This window comes from Anas platyrhynchos, chromosome 2 (genome assembly GCF_047663525.1).
Source record: "Anas platyrhynchos isolate ZD024472 breed Pekin duck chromosome 2, IASCAAS_PekinDuck_T2T, whole genome shotgun sequence".
NCBI classification, from domain to species: Eukaryota; Metazoa; Chordata; class Aves; order Anseriformes; family Anatidae; genus Anas; species Anas platyrhynchos.
Genome location: NC_092588.1, coordinates 138185137 through 138198841, shown reverse-complemented (window position 1 = coordinate 138198841; position 13705 = coordinate 138185137). Strand labels below are relative to the sequence as shown.

Genomic DNA, 13705 nt, shown 5'->3' with positions numbered 1-13705 from the left:
TGTCATTGTATATGACTGAAGGATGAAGCTATTCAGCCATCTTACTTGGAAGAATCATGTTCAAGCTTAGAAGAGTGCCCAAAATTTCTTCTTCCTGATCTCCTGCCTTCTTTGCAACAACAGCCTGATACTTGGCACGGAGCTAGGAGTTGCTTTTGAACAGAGATACACTTTTAAGACTAGCACACTGCAGATACTAGACAAGCAGATTTAGGAATGGCATTGCCTGCATGTCTTGAAGAATACTATTACACTTACTTTCCTTCTTCTGAGCATTTGTCAGTAATAAACAGAAACTGATACTTCTGCCAACATGATAGAATAAGAGCTTACAGCAACATGAAAAAACATACAGCATCATGGAAGTGCAACTCTGTGTGCTATGCTTTCTTTTTAGGTTTCAATGATTTGAGCAAATGCTGACATGTTTTGTTTTTTTCTTTTTTTGCCATACACATAACAGTGTGTACAGCTCTCTGGGGAAGAGTCCCCCATGATTAATACAGCAGTGACAGCTTGTTCATAAATGGAGCACATCTCTACATAGTAGAAAGCTCAAAATCTGTGTTGACCTTAATGAGGATGCCATGAACACAGGTTCAATAGGCTTCAATGCAATTAGGTCTTTGAGCCATTTCTTCCCATCATTCTGCCCCAAAACTGCTGTAGATCAGTTGCTGTGTTTTCAGGTCTGATGGGTCATATTAAACAAAGATGTGCAGGATGGCAGGGAGAGGAGAGAAGCAGCCCATGGTATTAGAAGGGTATTTAATACAGCATTGGAGAGAACACCCTCAATGAAGAGATCTAGATGCCACCAATGAACTGCAGCACTTTACCCATACACATAACAATCAGATAGTATTGTGTGATATATACTTTTCTCTGTTTTCTAGTTGAAATGAAATGCATGTTTCCCCTATGTATTCTTTTACGTTATTGTAGCTGTTTTAGGATTCGAAAAGTCTATTTGTTTTCTTTCTTTGCTCAGGGGATGCTGATGGAGAGCTAATAGCCAAACTCTGTGGTCAGGCTGCACCATCAGTGCCGCTAGTAATAGCTGCCCCCCGGATTTGGGTACACTTTATAAGCGATGAAAACGCAGAAGATAAAGGATTCTGGGCCCACTACACGTTTGAAGGTAAAGGGCTCGAAAGACTATTGGCCTTGATGTCTGAGGCACTGCTGGGGAATGCTGGCATTCATTTGGTGACACTACAAATTCATACTGTGGGATCAGCTCTCAAAAAGGTCCCCAGAAGTTACACAGTTCCTGCCACTATTTATATCCATCTAAAGCAAACATATGCTAGCAATTAACTTTCAGATTTATTTTCTGTCTCTCTGTTCCCATTCCCTGAACCACATTTGAGTTTTTGCAATGCACTGCAACACTCATAACAGCTGGTTGCTCTTGGGAATAGGGATGTAGCAGGTAACACCAGCCAAGTTTGACTTACTTCAAACCGGCTCCAGACTGCTAGCATGGCTGAGATGCATTCTGCTGCTCGAACCTTTGCACTCATTTTGAAATCCACTTAGAGCCATATCAGTGCAAATTACACCACTTTGCCATTTACAGGCCAGCACAACTGTTCTTCCTGTCACAGCTGAATTTATCCTTGGTACTTATCTAGACACATCAGCAACTTTTTCACTTAATTGTGTTGGTCCAAGAATGGCACCAGTTTGCTTAGGAGTCTGAGATAAATGAATGGAAGATATGGCAGAAGAAGCAGCTGTACATGTTAATTGGCAAAGGTTTTGCAGAGCTACATTAAGAGACAGAAAAAAATATGAACTCTCAAGGTCACTTCATCTGTTTATTCAGTAATTCAATGTCAAAGATTTTAAGACTTGGACTTTCCCTGATAATTTTTTCATTCTTGCCTATATCAGTCCAACTTAAATACATTTTAGTACTGTTTCAAGCTGAATAATACTCCAGCTATTTGCTTGTGGTGTTCAGTTCCTAAAGTGTATTGAATTATATATTTTTTTTCTTCAGCTTGTGGTGGTATACAGTCAGGTGAAAGGGGTGTTATCTCGAGTCCTAACTACCCAGAGCCATACAGCAACCTGAATCACTGCTCCTGGCTGTTGGAAGCCCCTGAAGGTGCAACCATCACTGTGAGTAAAAAATGCCATGATTGTGTGTGCAGCTGTGAGAGAAGCACCCTCTGAGTCTTGAGGAAGAGGTTTGAAACAATCTGGAAAATAAGAAACGTGAAAGAATTAAAAATCTCCCCATCAGCCTTATTTAAGGCAGAGGGAGAAACAAAGAGATAAAGTAACCAACCTAGATTGTGCTTTTTGGAAAATAGAAAGATCCCTATCTAATTTAACCTCAAGCCATAACAATGATTTCTACTTTAAAAGGATGACTTTCTCTGTATAAGAAACTTAAAATAACTCATGTTATTAGATGCACATGGATATTCTCACTATCATAAGAATAACCTGAGGCATGATGTTTTTGCATTTCTGCCAAATAGTTACAAGACACTGGAAAGTTACTTCTGGGTCTTAATGGCAAGTCTAAAAGATAATATGATTGCTTGTACAACTTACATCAATGAGACAGCACCCTTATATCCTAATAACTAAAAATGAGCTGCCTGAGGTGCCACTTCCTTGAGCCACACTGCTGAGAGACCAATCTGAGCATCTTTAAAGCGTGCTGAACTTCACTTACTGAATTATTTGACTGAACCTTTGGAAAACAATTCTAGATAGTGATATTTGAGGTCTAAGCAAAAATAAATAAGTAAATCTGAAAGGCAATTTTGTAAAAACGCATTGCAGATTTTCACTATTTTCCCTGTCATGTTTTCTTTATTTACAACTACAAAGGAATTTCTTTGAAGTGCAAATCCATAGTCCTAATTGTTCTGTTGCATGATATTTTGATAACTGAATAGGTATTTGCTTATTTATAGGGAATACAGGAAGATCTTAGTAGAACACAAAAGTTCTATTTAATCCACAAATTTATTTAAAGCAGAACTAATCTTAAATTTCTGTTTTCAAAAGACAGAGTAGCAGCCCCCTCTGTGAAGGCAGACTAACCTTTTCTGTTATAAGCTATCAGTTTCAGTTGCTGGTAAAGTTCCAAACTTAAACTATTTAAGCTAAATTTGTATTTGGTCTTTGCCTCAGGTAGAGCTTTTTTGGAAAAGAATAGCCATAAAAGTTACTGGAAGACATATTATGTATTTGCTAAACTTTTCCACAAAGATCCCAATCCTGGAACTGGGAAAACAAACAAACAAACAAACAAACAAAAAAAAAACACTAATTGGAATAATTGGAAGAGGGCCGGGCAGTCATTAATGTACATCAGTATTGCAACATCAACAAATCCAGGAGTCTACTGGATTGGCAATCTAAATCTGTGAACTGGAAATCCCACCTGTGGTCATATCACCCCAAGGACAAATATTATCAGTGTGGGAAGGAGATAGGGGCAGTAGCTGCCTCTCCAGCCCAGTCTATTTGTGTGATGCATTCAGGCCCACAGGAACCAACCATGCAAATGTTTCTCTCAGATTTAATAGCAACTAACATTATTTTTAGCAACTGTTAAGTATTCTGATGCAAAATAATATGAGAAAAAAAATCCTTATCTTCCTGCTTTCATAGCTACTTATGCTTCCATAATAAGAAGCTGTGAGAGAGCAGGAGTTCAGTTCAACACTTGTGCATATTCAAGACAGTTCTGAACCACACTCAACTTCAAGCATATGGTTAAATCCCAGTATTGCCAATTTTGAACCTGAGTGTTTCTCTTTCATTTCTGCCTTGGTGCTAAGTAGCTGCTGTTACTTACAGCAGCAAGACTCCATGCAACACTTGCAGGAAAGGAAAGTGAAGTAAGGGTCAGACCTCTGATCATACCCAGAAATCACTGTGCTAGGATGGCTATGGGATCTGACCGGAATTGTTCTAACCCCTCCACCCGTGTGGCTGGTGCTAGGCTCTAAATGTTGCTTTTGTGTGTTTCAGCTTACTTTTACAGCCTTCCATGTTGAAAATCATTCACTTTGTAAGTGGGACTCTGTTACTATTCTGAATGGTGGCTCTCCTGGCTCTCCTGCCATAGGAAAATATTGTGGAAACACGTCCCCTGGGACCATTCGGTCTGGTTCCAACAAGTTAGTTGTTATCTTTAACTCTGACCATTCAATTCAAGGAGGTGGCTTTTATGCCACGTGGACAGCAGAATCTCTAGGTAAGAGAAAAACTGTTCTGTTTTGTCTGGTCTAACACAGCAGTACATCATATCTACCCAGCACTTTTCAACTAGAAAATGAAACAGGATTCTTCCTCTTTATATTCCAGAACAAAGTTTATATTCCAGAACAAAAAGAATACCTGTCAATATCTTCAGCATTCCTGAGAGAAGCCAGTACTATAAGAGTCAAGTATTAAACCAGTGTTGTCTGATCACACATAATGAAATAAAATTTGGAAAGATTTTGTACTTTTTAAGTCTTCTACAGGCAGCTCTTGATGTCTGTAAATTGATACCATGCTCATTATCTTCCCAGCAGTGATATCTATTGTCAGTAACTATGAGAGATTTAATTTCTCAAATAATATTTGTTTCTCAGTTTGATTTGATTTAAACACCTAAAACTAGGAAGAAGTGAGCTGCAAAACAAAGGGCCAGACAGAGTTTCTCAAAGAGCACCCGTGGCTCAGCAACCTTAAGACTTTTCTACTTTAGTGAAGATGTTGGTACCCTTTTGAAGGTGGTATGCATACAGGACTGAATTACATTGAACTACATTTCAAGGTGCTGCCTTCTCTGTTGAAATTATCATCTCTTTGGAAAAAAAAATAATAATTAAGGTAGTTCACCATCTACACACTGTCCTTGAGGAGGTGGCTAACTGCAAGTGTAAATTTGTGGGCTGTTGGCGGGGCCAAATTCATGGCATCACCCCACTTCAGCACAGAGCAGGCAGTGCATCCACCAGCATCACCTCCAGCTGTAATCCTTCTGGCTGGTGGTGAGCAGCTTTCCATCAGTTAATTATCTAGCAGCACACACAGCCAATTAAAATGCCTGAACTGAATATTGGTAACTTCCTGGTGTGAGGGAGTGTCTTAAATGTATTGATAGTTTGTGCTTGCATGAATATAGACTGTCACCTAAGCAAGTTTTGACACTTTTCCACTGGGATTTCATTTAAAAGGAGGGCCACTCTTCAATGATGTAATAGGCACTGGCATACACATACTATGTGCATAGTTGGTATTCTCTCCGAGATTTCCAAGATTTCTTCCTTTCTCTCTCTCTCTCTCTTTTGTTTTTTTTTGTTTGTTTGTTTGTTTGTTTGTTTGTTTTTTTAAACATACTTTGTTTCCTTCTCTTAGCTTTCTTGTCATTTGTCCACTAGGAATCTGGGGGCTTACATTTCACATGTGTGAGCAAAACATATCCTGCTAAACACAATTGCCACTATCTAATACAAAAGAATGAAAAATAAAATATTTTAAAGCTAATACATATTTTTTAATTAAGGGAAAAAAAGTAGATTATAAAGCTTTTTTTCTTTTTTTTTTTTCCTTTATTCATGCTTTTACTATATCATCTCTGAAATAATAATGGGTTGCTTGTACTGTACGCATAGCTCTAGTAAATTATTCTTGGCAGCGTATTTGCAAGCATGTTTCAAATTAACTCAGCTTATTACGTATAAGAACATGAGCTGCCACAGAGACATGACCAGCCATTCCCCTTTATAAATGAATCTGTTAACAATTTTTAAAGGCATGTTTTTTAGCCCTCTCCATAATCCTACTGAGATCCACAGGGCTGCCTGGGCTGGGGAGAAGTCACTATTTTGTTCTGGGTGAACGGATGTAGCTTGAGTAGATTCACATGTGGAACTGCAATATTCACATTTTGTGGAGTGAGAAAATGAAGAATTCAGCAGTATATTTTTTTTTCCCCCAGGGTACTTTTATGAATGGCTGTCAGTCATGGTGTTCATGCTGTGTTGTGCAGGAGGGAACCATCATAGTCTCAGGAGAAGCTCCTCATTAATGCTTACCCTTTATGTGAACAATACCCACATCTCAGGGTATTATATGCCACGTCAGGGGCATATTGATGGACCAGAGCAAAAGGGTATAAAATGGCAAGGAGAAAGAACTTGTGAAGGAAAGAAAGTGAAGTGCAAGGAGAGACCTTTTCTGGGGTGTAGTACTCTCCCTGCTGCAGGGTAGGGAGAAGGGAAATTAATCAAAAGATGGGTATGAATGGGTGCTGGGGCTTCTGCTCTCTCAGTCTCAGAGCCTCAGAAGTAAGTGGCTATTCAAAGCTAAGTTCTCTGAGAGCACCAACATGAAATATTTGAACATTTCTCCCACACATTGCTCATTTTTCCAGGATGTGGTGGAATCCTTCATTCAGATAGCGGTATGATCAAGTCTCCTCATTGGCCTCAAAACTTTCCTGTGAACAGCAGATGCATGTGGACCATCATTACGCATGAAAGCAAACACTTGGAGATGAACTTCCACAATAACTTCCAGATCCCAGATAGTGATGGAAGCTGCCAGAGCAGTTATGTGAAGGTAAAATGATTGTTGGCATGAGATCAGCAGTGCAGTGCTGTAAGAAGTCATCATTCCAGAATTTTGTTTTACAATATTGTCATGGTTAAGATGTCAAGACAAAAAAAAAAAATCAATTAATTTACAGCAGAGTCCTTGTACCAATACAGTCAATTTCCTGTATGCTCTGAGAACAGGCTTGTATATGTTTTTAATTTTTATCAGCACTTGGGGCTCCACCTCCAGCAGGGACCCTTCTCCTTGCATACTGCCCCCAAAAAGACAAATATGAGAAAAGTACATCTGATTCAGAAACAGGAAATAATGAGAAACTTACTGCAGTGAAAAGACCTTTTCAATTATTCTGATGAGTAATAATACAGGAATGTGACACTATACTTCTAAAAAACTTCTAAGCTGTCCAAATTGTTCTAATCCTTATTTATTATTATTATTATTATTTATTATTATTTCAAACAACAAAGATTGCATTTTATCTTTCATAGGTTGTCAAGGGCCACTTGTTTTCAAAGCAATAGAATGGAGTGGACATGCTTTGAATTTTTCACACTGTTACTTTTTTCTCAGGCATTTGGCATGTGTTCACAGTGTTTTTGTGCACATTTTCTCCACAGCAGTACAACTCCCACTTGCAATAAAGGGCAAACATAATTTGACAACATGTAGGAAGACTTGAGCAGCTTTACATCTGATCTACAGCTAGTAACTTACAAACTTCACTTGCACTCATTTTTGAAGGTTGTAGGAAAAAAAAAAGAACAGATTTGACTTTTCATAGCCCGCTCCACTGATTAACTGCTGTAATATATTACAATAAAGTTTTGGTAGTATAAAAGTCTTAATATTACCCAATAAAGGTGCTTTAAATTCAAATTTCTAAACTGTCCTAAATAGCTTGGGCAAAACTATATCAATCGGAGATTTTGTCCTTAGAGACAAACCTGCAATTTTTGGTAATGCTCACCTCCATTTCTGAATGTCCCATTTGAGATGTACGAAGGTGTCTGGATATGCAAAAGTGCTGAACAGGGGTAAGTTTCTCATGATCGCTCCAAGCTGAGCAGCTGAAAAAGAGAAATCCCAAATCAATAGTGACTTTGCAAAATCTTGAACAGGCCATGGACTGTTCGTATTAATCCTGTGAGCATCCGTTGCCTCTCACACCTGGCCAGATGAATGAGGGTATTCATATGCTTACACTTACAGACTAACCCTTGGCTAACCCTTTCTATAGGATCATCTCTTAGAGCAATCAGAATTTTATATGGTTGTTTTAGTTCCAGTCAGACTTATTTCAAACACATTAACCTAAAAATGAAATGTTATTTATTTTTCATATATTTTTGGTATACAAGACAATCAAAAAGCATTAGAACACATTGATGAAAAAAAAAATTATTATTACAATAAATCCCTTTTGCTTTTTTTTCTTAAAGCATAAGTTTCAAATCCTTGGTAATAAACATCCTGATTCAGGAAATGATTTAAGCACTCAAACATCAAACATTTATGCCTGTGCTTCATTTTATGTGCGTGACAAAATTCAGTGCTTAAACTGTGAACCTCAAGTACATGTTTAAATAATTACGTGAAGTGGGTTTCACTTGAACAACTAAAACATGCATGTGCTTCTTGAATGCACAGTTTGATTGAATTGAAACTGGCTACTGATACAGTTGAAATAATATTTTTTAAAAATAATATTTTTTATAAATTTTTTTGAATACTGAATTTCTAACCCTTTCCATCATTTGATACTTGTCATTGAACATTGAATCCAACATAACAAAACCTGGAATCATTTTTGACTAGCAACACTAGATATTAAGGATAAGGATCCAGATCTTCTGGTGTTTCTTTGTTTTTTATTGACTTATGAATAACACAAGGATTGCATAATTCATTGTTTATACTGATATTCATACTCACAGAGAGTGTGGAAATAAGTTTTCAGAGACAAAATGGAGGTAGGATGTGCATAAAATATTTTTCTCTAGTTCCTGGGGATCTAAGTTGGCCCTGCTGTCAGCAAGGGTTGGAGCAAATGGCATCCAGATACTCTTCAGAGATCCCTGGCAGTCCAAATTATTCTATGATTCACTCCTTGGAGAAGTCTTTTTGTCTCCACTGACTGTAAAGTGAACAAAGAGTGAATAGCTCCAATATAGACAACCAAGTTTCAGTGAGAGATGAAAGACCTTAAGTCTATTGGAAGAACAACTAACTGTATATGGAATTTGTGGTAATGGGATCCCACAGACTACATGGGCTTTGAAAGCACTAAACCATTTCCAATCTGGTCTTGTCAGGTGTGGAGAGGAAATGATGAAGAAGAAGAAGCTTTGTTAACCACAGGATGTGGAAGTTCAGCTCCTGCCCCTGTTGTTGCTCCAAGCAATGTGATAACTACAGTTTTTCAGTCTCAGGATGCTCCCGGGCGTGGTTTCTCTGCATCTTTCATAAGCAGTAAGTGGTATAAAATCTTCCATTTTGGATTAGTTTGGTCTGTATGAGCAAGTCAGACCTCAGTCCAACAAGGTGTTGAAGCCCATGCCCAGGTTTCAAACACAAGAATTCCCTTACTGAACACAACAGCAGCACTGTGTGCCCCAGTTTTGGGACTGGAAAATCCTCCATGCTGCTCTAACTTTGTAGTTATTCTTAGCCATCTTTGCCTTTTCAGTGTGCTGAAAAGAAATAAATAGGCTTTAAGTGGTAAGATTTTTTTTTCTATTTAATGGGTGTACTTGGAAGCAAAAGCCATAATCTTCTTTAAAAAGGAAAAAGGATCTGGTCTTCATTTAGAAATGTATCTCTAGTCTTTTCAAAGCACACTATGGCAATTTCTTCAGTGTATGGTGTAGCCCATGATCTTCACATAAACTGCTCTCAGGAGGAGAGATGACTTCTCAACGTCTGTTCAGGCTTTTCCTTTGCTTTGTTGTATTTACATTTCACATAGTTCAAGTGGCATTTCTTGGGTGGGCCTCTCATTACTTTCCCCATGGCTTGTGCTTTGTGAGGGTCATACCCACTGGAAGTGTAGGAGGTAATACCCAATTGCCAATTGCCACTGGCTGTTTAGTTTGTGTTTGTTTCTCTCTCTCTCTCTCTCTCTCTCTCTCTTTTTTTTTTTTGGATGCTGCCAAAGGGAAACATTTTCTTATTTTCTTTTTGCTTGATTCAGAGTAAAACAATGAGAAATTAAATTCTTAATGGAAGACGCTATGGAAATATACAGAGTCCTAAACTGAAATGGCTTTTGTTTTTATAATGTCTGCACTAGCATTGTCAGTAACAACAGCGAAGTGCAACCTCCTAGTGTAGTCAATCAATCACAGGCTTCATAGGCCTGTTTCTAAACTTGCACCAGTATTTTGCTGCATACTGTGCTCTTTTATTTTAAGCCTGTAGCTACAGGTTTAATATAATATTTAAAATAATAATGATAATTCTTAGTAAAATAAAACCATAGGCTTAACGTAAAGAGAAACCCCTGATGACATGTTGTAAATGTTGATTGGATCAGAGTGAGCTCCATGAAAATGAACAGCATGGTGTGCTTGAGTAGTTCTAGGTGGCAAACCTGGCCTGTCTCTGTGTACAGCAAACCAGCCCAGAGATGGCCCTGCTACAGGCTGGATCCTTCTGGCCATCAGCCCTGAAGCAAGAATGCTGCCTCTTGGGCTAACACAGGCAGTTTTAAATGAGGCAACATTGCTGATGTGCCTGCTCACCCACAGCCAGTTAAGCTACATTTGTGTGTACCCAGGGCCTGTGAAATGTGCAGCTTCCAAACCCATAAGAACAACAGTGCTGTGTCCTTCTGGTGAGTTGGCTGAGGGACTACAGTCTGGTCTTATTCACGACCCGCAAAGACACTATGTGAAGCTGAAAGTGCTGTAAGCAGGAAGGCTGTGTGTTTCCCAAAACCACTACTATATGCTTGTGTAAGACCTACTTCTGCCATCATGATCTGTATTGCTCTCCCTGGCTTTTTGACCAGTCTCTGAGTGAGAGATGAGGACCTTGCATACTTTGTTGGGTTTGCCACTGCAAATGGAAATGAGCTGATCACCTGGATTTTAACAATGTCTTATTTATTTCTGTTTGCAGGATGTGGAAGAAATTTCACCAGCCCTGAAGGTCTTATTGTCTCTCCTAACTACCCTGGTCAGTACGACAACAACTTGAACTGCAGTTACATCATAGATCAGGGTCCACAGTCACTCGTGATCCTAGAGTTTGAGACTTTCCACTTGGAAGGTAACTGGTTCTTTATAATTTCAGTATGTGCCATGAATGTAACTTCTTACTTGAAAACATTTAAGTCTTCTGTCATTGAAAATGGTTGGTGGCTTACTTTACTGGTCCATTCTAAAAACTGTTTACTGGCAAACATCTACAGAGAGAGTGTGCATGGGGTCAGTTTTGTGTCAGTGAAAGCCTCCAGAACAACAAAGATAGAGTATCTCACGTGTTGAGGAGCATCTTGCAGTAATGAAGCTGGGAATTTGCCAGATGGTTAGAGTATAGGAGGGACTGTGGCCAATTTGTGTGTTTGTTCCTGCCTTTTTTTTTTTTTTTTTAAACTATTGATTCTTATAATCTTTTTGATCTTAGGCCAGTTTTGCTTTTCAGTGCGTCTGTTTCCCTAACTGATAAAATGGATATAAATACACCTGGATGTTATACAAGAATGCATAAACACCTGAAAGTGAAATTAGGTGAAAGACTACAGTATCTGAAAAATTGTAAAAATTGTTACCCTATACTTTACCATGAAAAAAAATCTCTCTGGAGATTTTCAATGTTGGTACCATTTAGCCAATAAATAATAGATATAATATGTGGCCTTATTGGTGCAGACGGTTAAACTTTCCTGACTTTGACAGGGTCAAATTTTCATGGATGGAGATGTCGTTAAAAAAGAAAAAAAAAGGGAATCATCATGTCCAAACTATTTTTGAGGATCTCTTAATTTGGTTCCTTTGAAGTCACCTTGACAAAGAGATTTTTGAGTCATTTGTTACTGAGCTGGGATGCATAATTTGATTTTTTCTTCAGACCAAATCACAAAGAAAGAGGTTTTCTTTATTTTCATTTTCAGTTTTTGAACTGTTTTGAATTCAAAGGTATTGTAACCCAAACTTAATTTAGGTTTTAGAAAAATATTTCATTATATTATGGTATTATCTGAAGCATTTTGTTCATCTCCCAGTACAAACTGCTACTTTAAGATTTAAAAAAAAAAAAAAAAAAAAATAACAACACAAAAACAACTTGAAATGCAAACCAAAAAATACATAATTTATTCATATAGAAGGCAATATTATTCATCAGACACACTAAAACATTAGGTTGAATCGGATGATGCTTATTTTGACATCTGTGTTATTAAATTACTAATCTGTATTCTGTGTGTACATGCAGTTACTTTATAAATGGACTTAAGCTTTCATTAGTAAAACAGTTAAACCAAGGAGGCAAGTGATACAGACGTGATAATAAACGTAGACCTAAACAATATTAAAGGTATTCTATTTCTTGTAGGGCGGTTTGCCTCTTTATTGCTATTGGCTTCTGTAGACTATGCAAAACAGAAGTTTTTAGTGCCATGAAAGAACAAACTTGGTTATCAGCTAAAGGATAGCTGGTTATAAAAGAGGAAGCATGACACTTTCCAGTAGTTGTTAATCTTTTTCAGGAAGTCTTTAAAGATTGCCCCATAACAAAGAGAAATTACATGGGTTTAAATGGGAAAAAATATTGAAACCACCATCGTGCAAACTACCATGCAGAAGTGAAAATGTATTCTATTCATCAGTCTCACTGAATCTGTTTAGCACATGTGCCTCAGGGTTTTCAGCATGAACTCCCTTAGTTCTTTTGCAAAGGCAGGACAATATTTGACAGCATCTGTTAAAATCATTTCCAGTTATTCTATATGCAAGGAAGCATTGCACCTGCTTACATTGTGGCTGAGTGTGGCCTTTAAAATCTTCACCATACTAGTACAGATGTTCTGGATTGGGTTTTTAAAGTTTAGCTACATTTCCAATTAACGTAATTTACTACCTATTTGACCTCTGAAAAGAAATCCAATTGTTTTTTTCATGGTTGTTAAGTAATGAAATGAAGTATCTAAAATAATGCCTATAAGGCATACATATCTCATTGACTTAACTGGTTGAGATATCATTTCCAGAAAGTTAGAAGGCAGAAAGTAATTGGCTATAGTGCAGTGACACATTGCTACACGATTGAATGACTTTGTGGTTAGTCACAGATTTCTGCTGTAGAGTTGTTATGTTTTCAGTTATGGTGAGATGCCTGTTCTGATTATAAAGAACAACTCCAAATGAGGCTGCTAACCCACAGCACTGATACTATGTAAGTATCTGGGACCAAATTAACATGACATGCATGTACCTCATATGTATTATTCACTAGATATAGCAAGTAACGACTCAGAGCAAGAGCAAACTGGAGGAAACTGTATTTGTTGATTTTGTGATCAAAATTTAATCTAAACTGTCTGCTTCCTGGTAGGTAGGAAATTTATTTTTGTCTAACATTGATGCCCTGAAAATAGACATCTATTTTAGATTCATCACCTAGATTTATCTTCTCACGTACTGAAGTGCAAAAGATAGTGCTTTAAACTCAAGGACAAATGTGTTGTACAGGTGGATTGAATTGCCTTCCGAAGGCCCCTCGTTACCCACTGACTATTCACAGGAAGCCATAAACAGTAGCTCATACATGACAGTTAAGATTTAGTCAGCAAAACATAGGCAAGACTAATCCTGTGAAATGAGTTTGACTTAGTCTCTGTGATTTCATAGCAGCCTGAAAAATGTTCTTTCCTGCACCGAAAAACATGGTTACAGAATATCTCTCTTAATTTCCTACTTTGCGAAGCTGCACAGGTTGCTCTTTGCTTCTGAATCTCCTACGTTGTTGTGTTATTTTACAAAGAACCAAACAGATGGAAGTGAATTTGTTTTTTCAGTCTCATTTCTGTGACAGTGATCAACGTTGTCGTACATCTGTCCTTACTCCTTGGATCAAAGGTCTATGCAAATCTAACATATTAGAATTAGTCATAAAACTT

General features: G+C 37.8%; 1 protein-coding gene across 2 annotated transcripts in view; it reads left to right on the top strand.

Moving 5' to 3' along the window:
- CUBN (cubilin) overlaps positions 1-13705 on the top strand; it is a 140820-nt gene that overhangs the window by 104179 nt on the left and 22936 nt on the right. For both annotated transcript variants that reach the window (XM_005015103.6, XM_072033674.1), the window contains exons 51-56: positions 992-1141; positions 2009-2130; positions 4006-4231; positions 6401-6588; positions 8898-9054; positions 10705-10854. In XM_005015103.6, coding sequence (XP_005015160.4) covers positions 992-1141; positions 2009-2130; positions 4006-4231; positions 6401-6588; positions 8898-9054; positions 10705-10854 — 993 coding nt within the window. The remainder of the gene's footprint in view (positions 1-991; positions 1142-2008; positions 2131-4005; positions 4232-6400; positions 6589-8897; positions 9055-10704; positions 10855-13705) is intronic.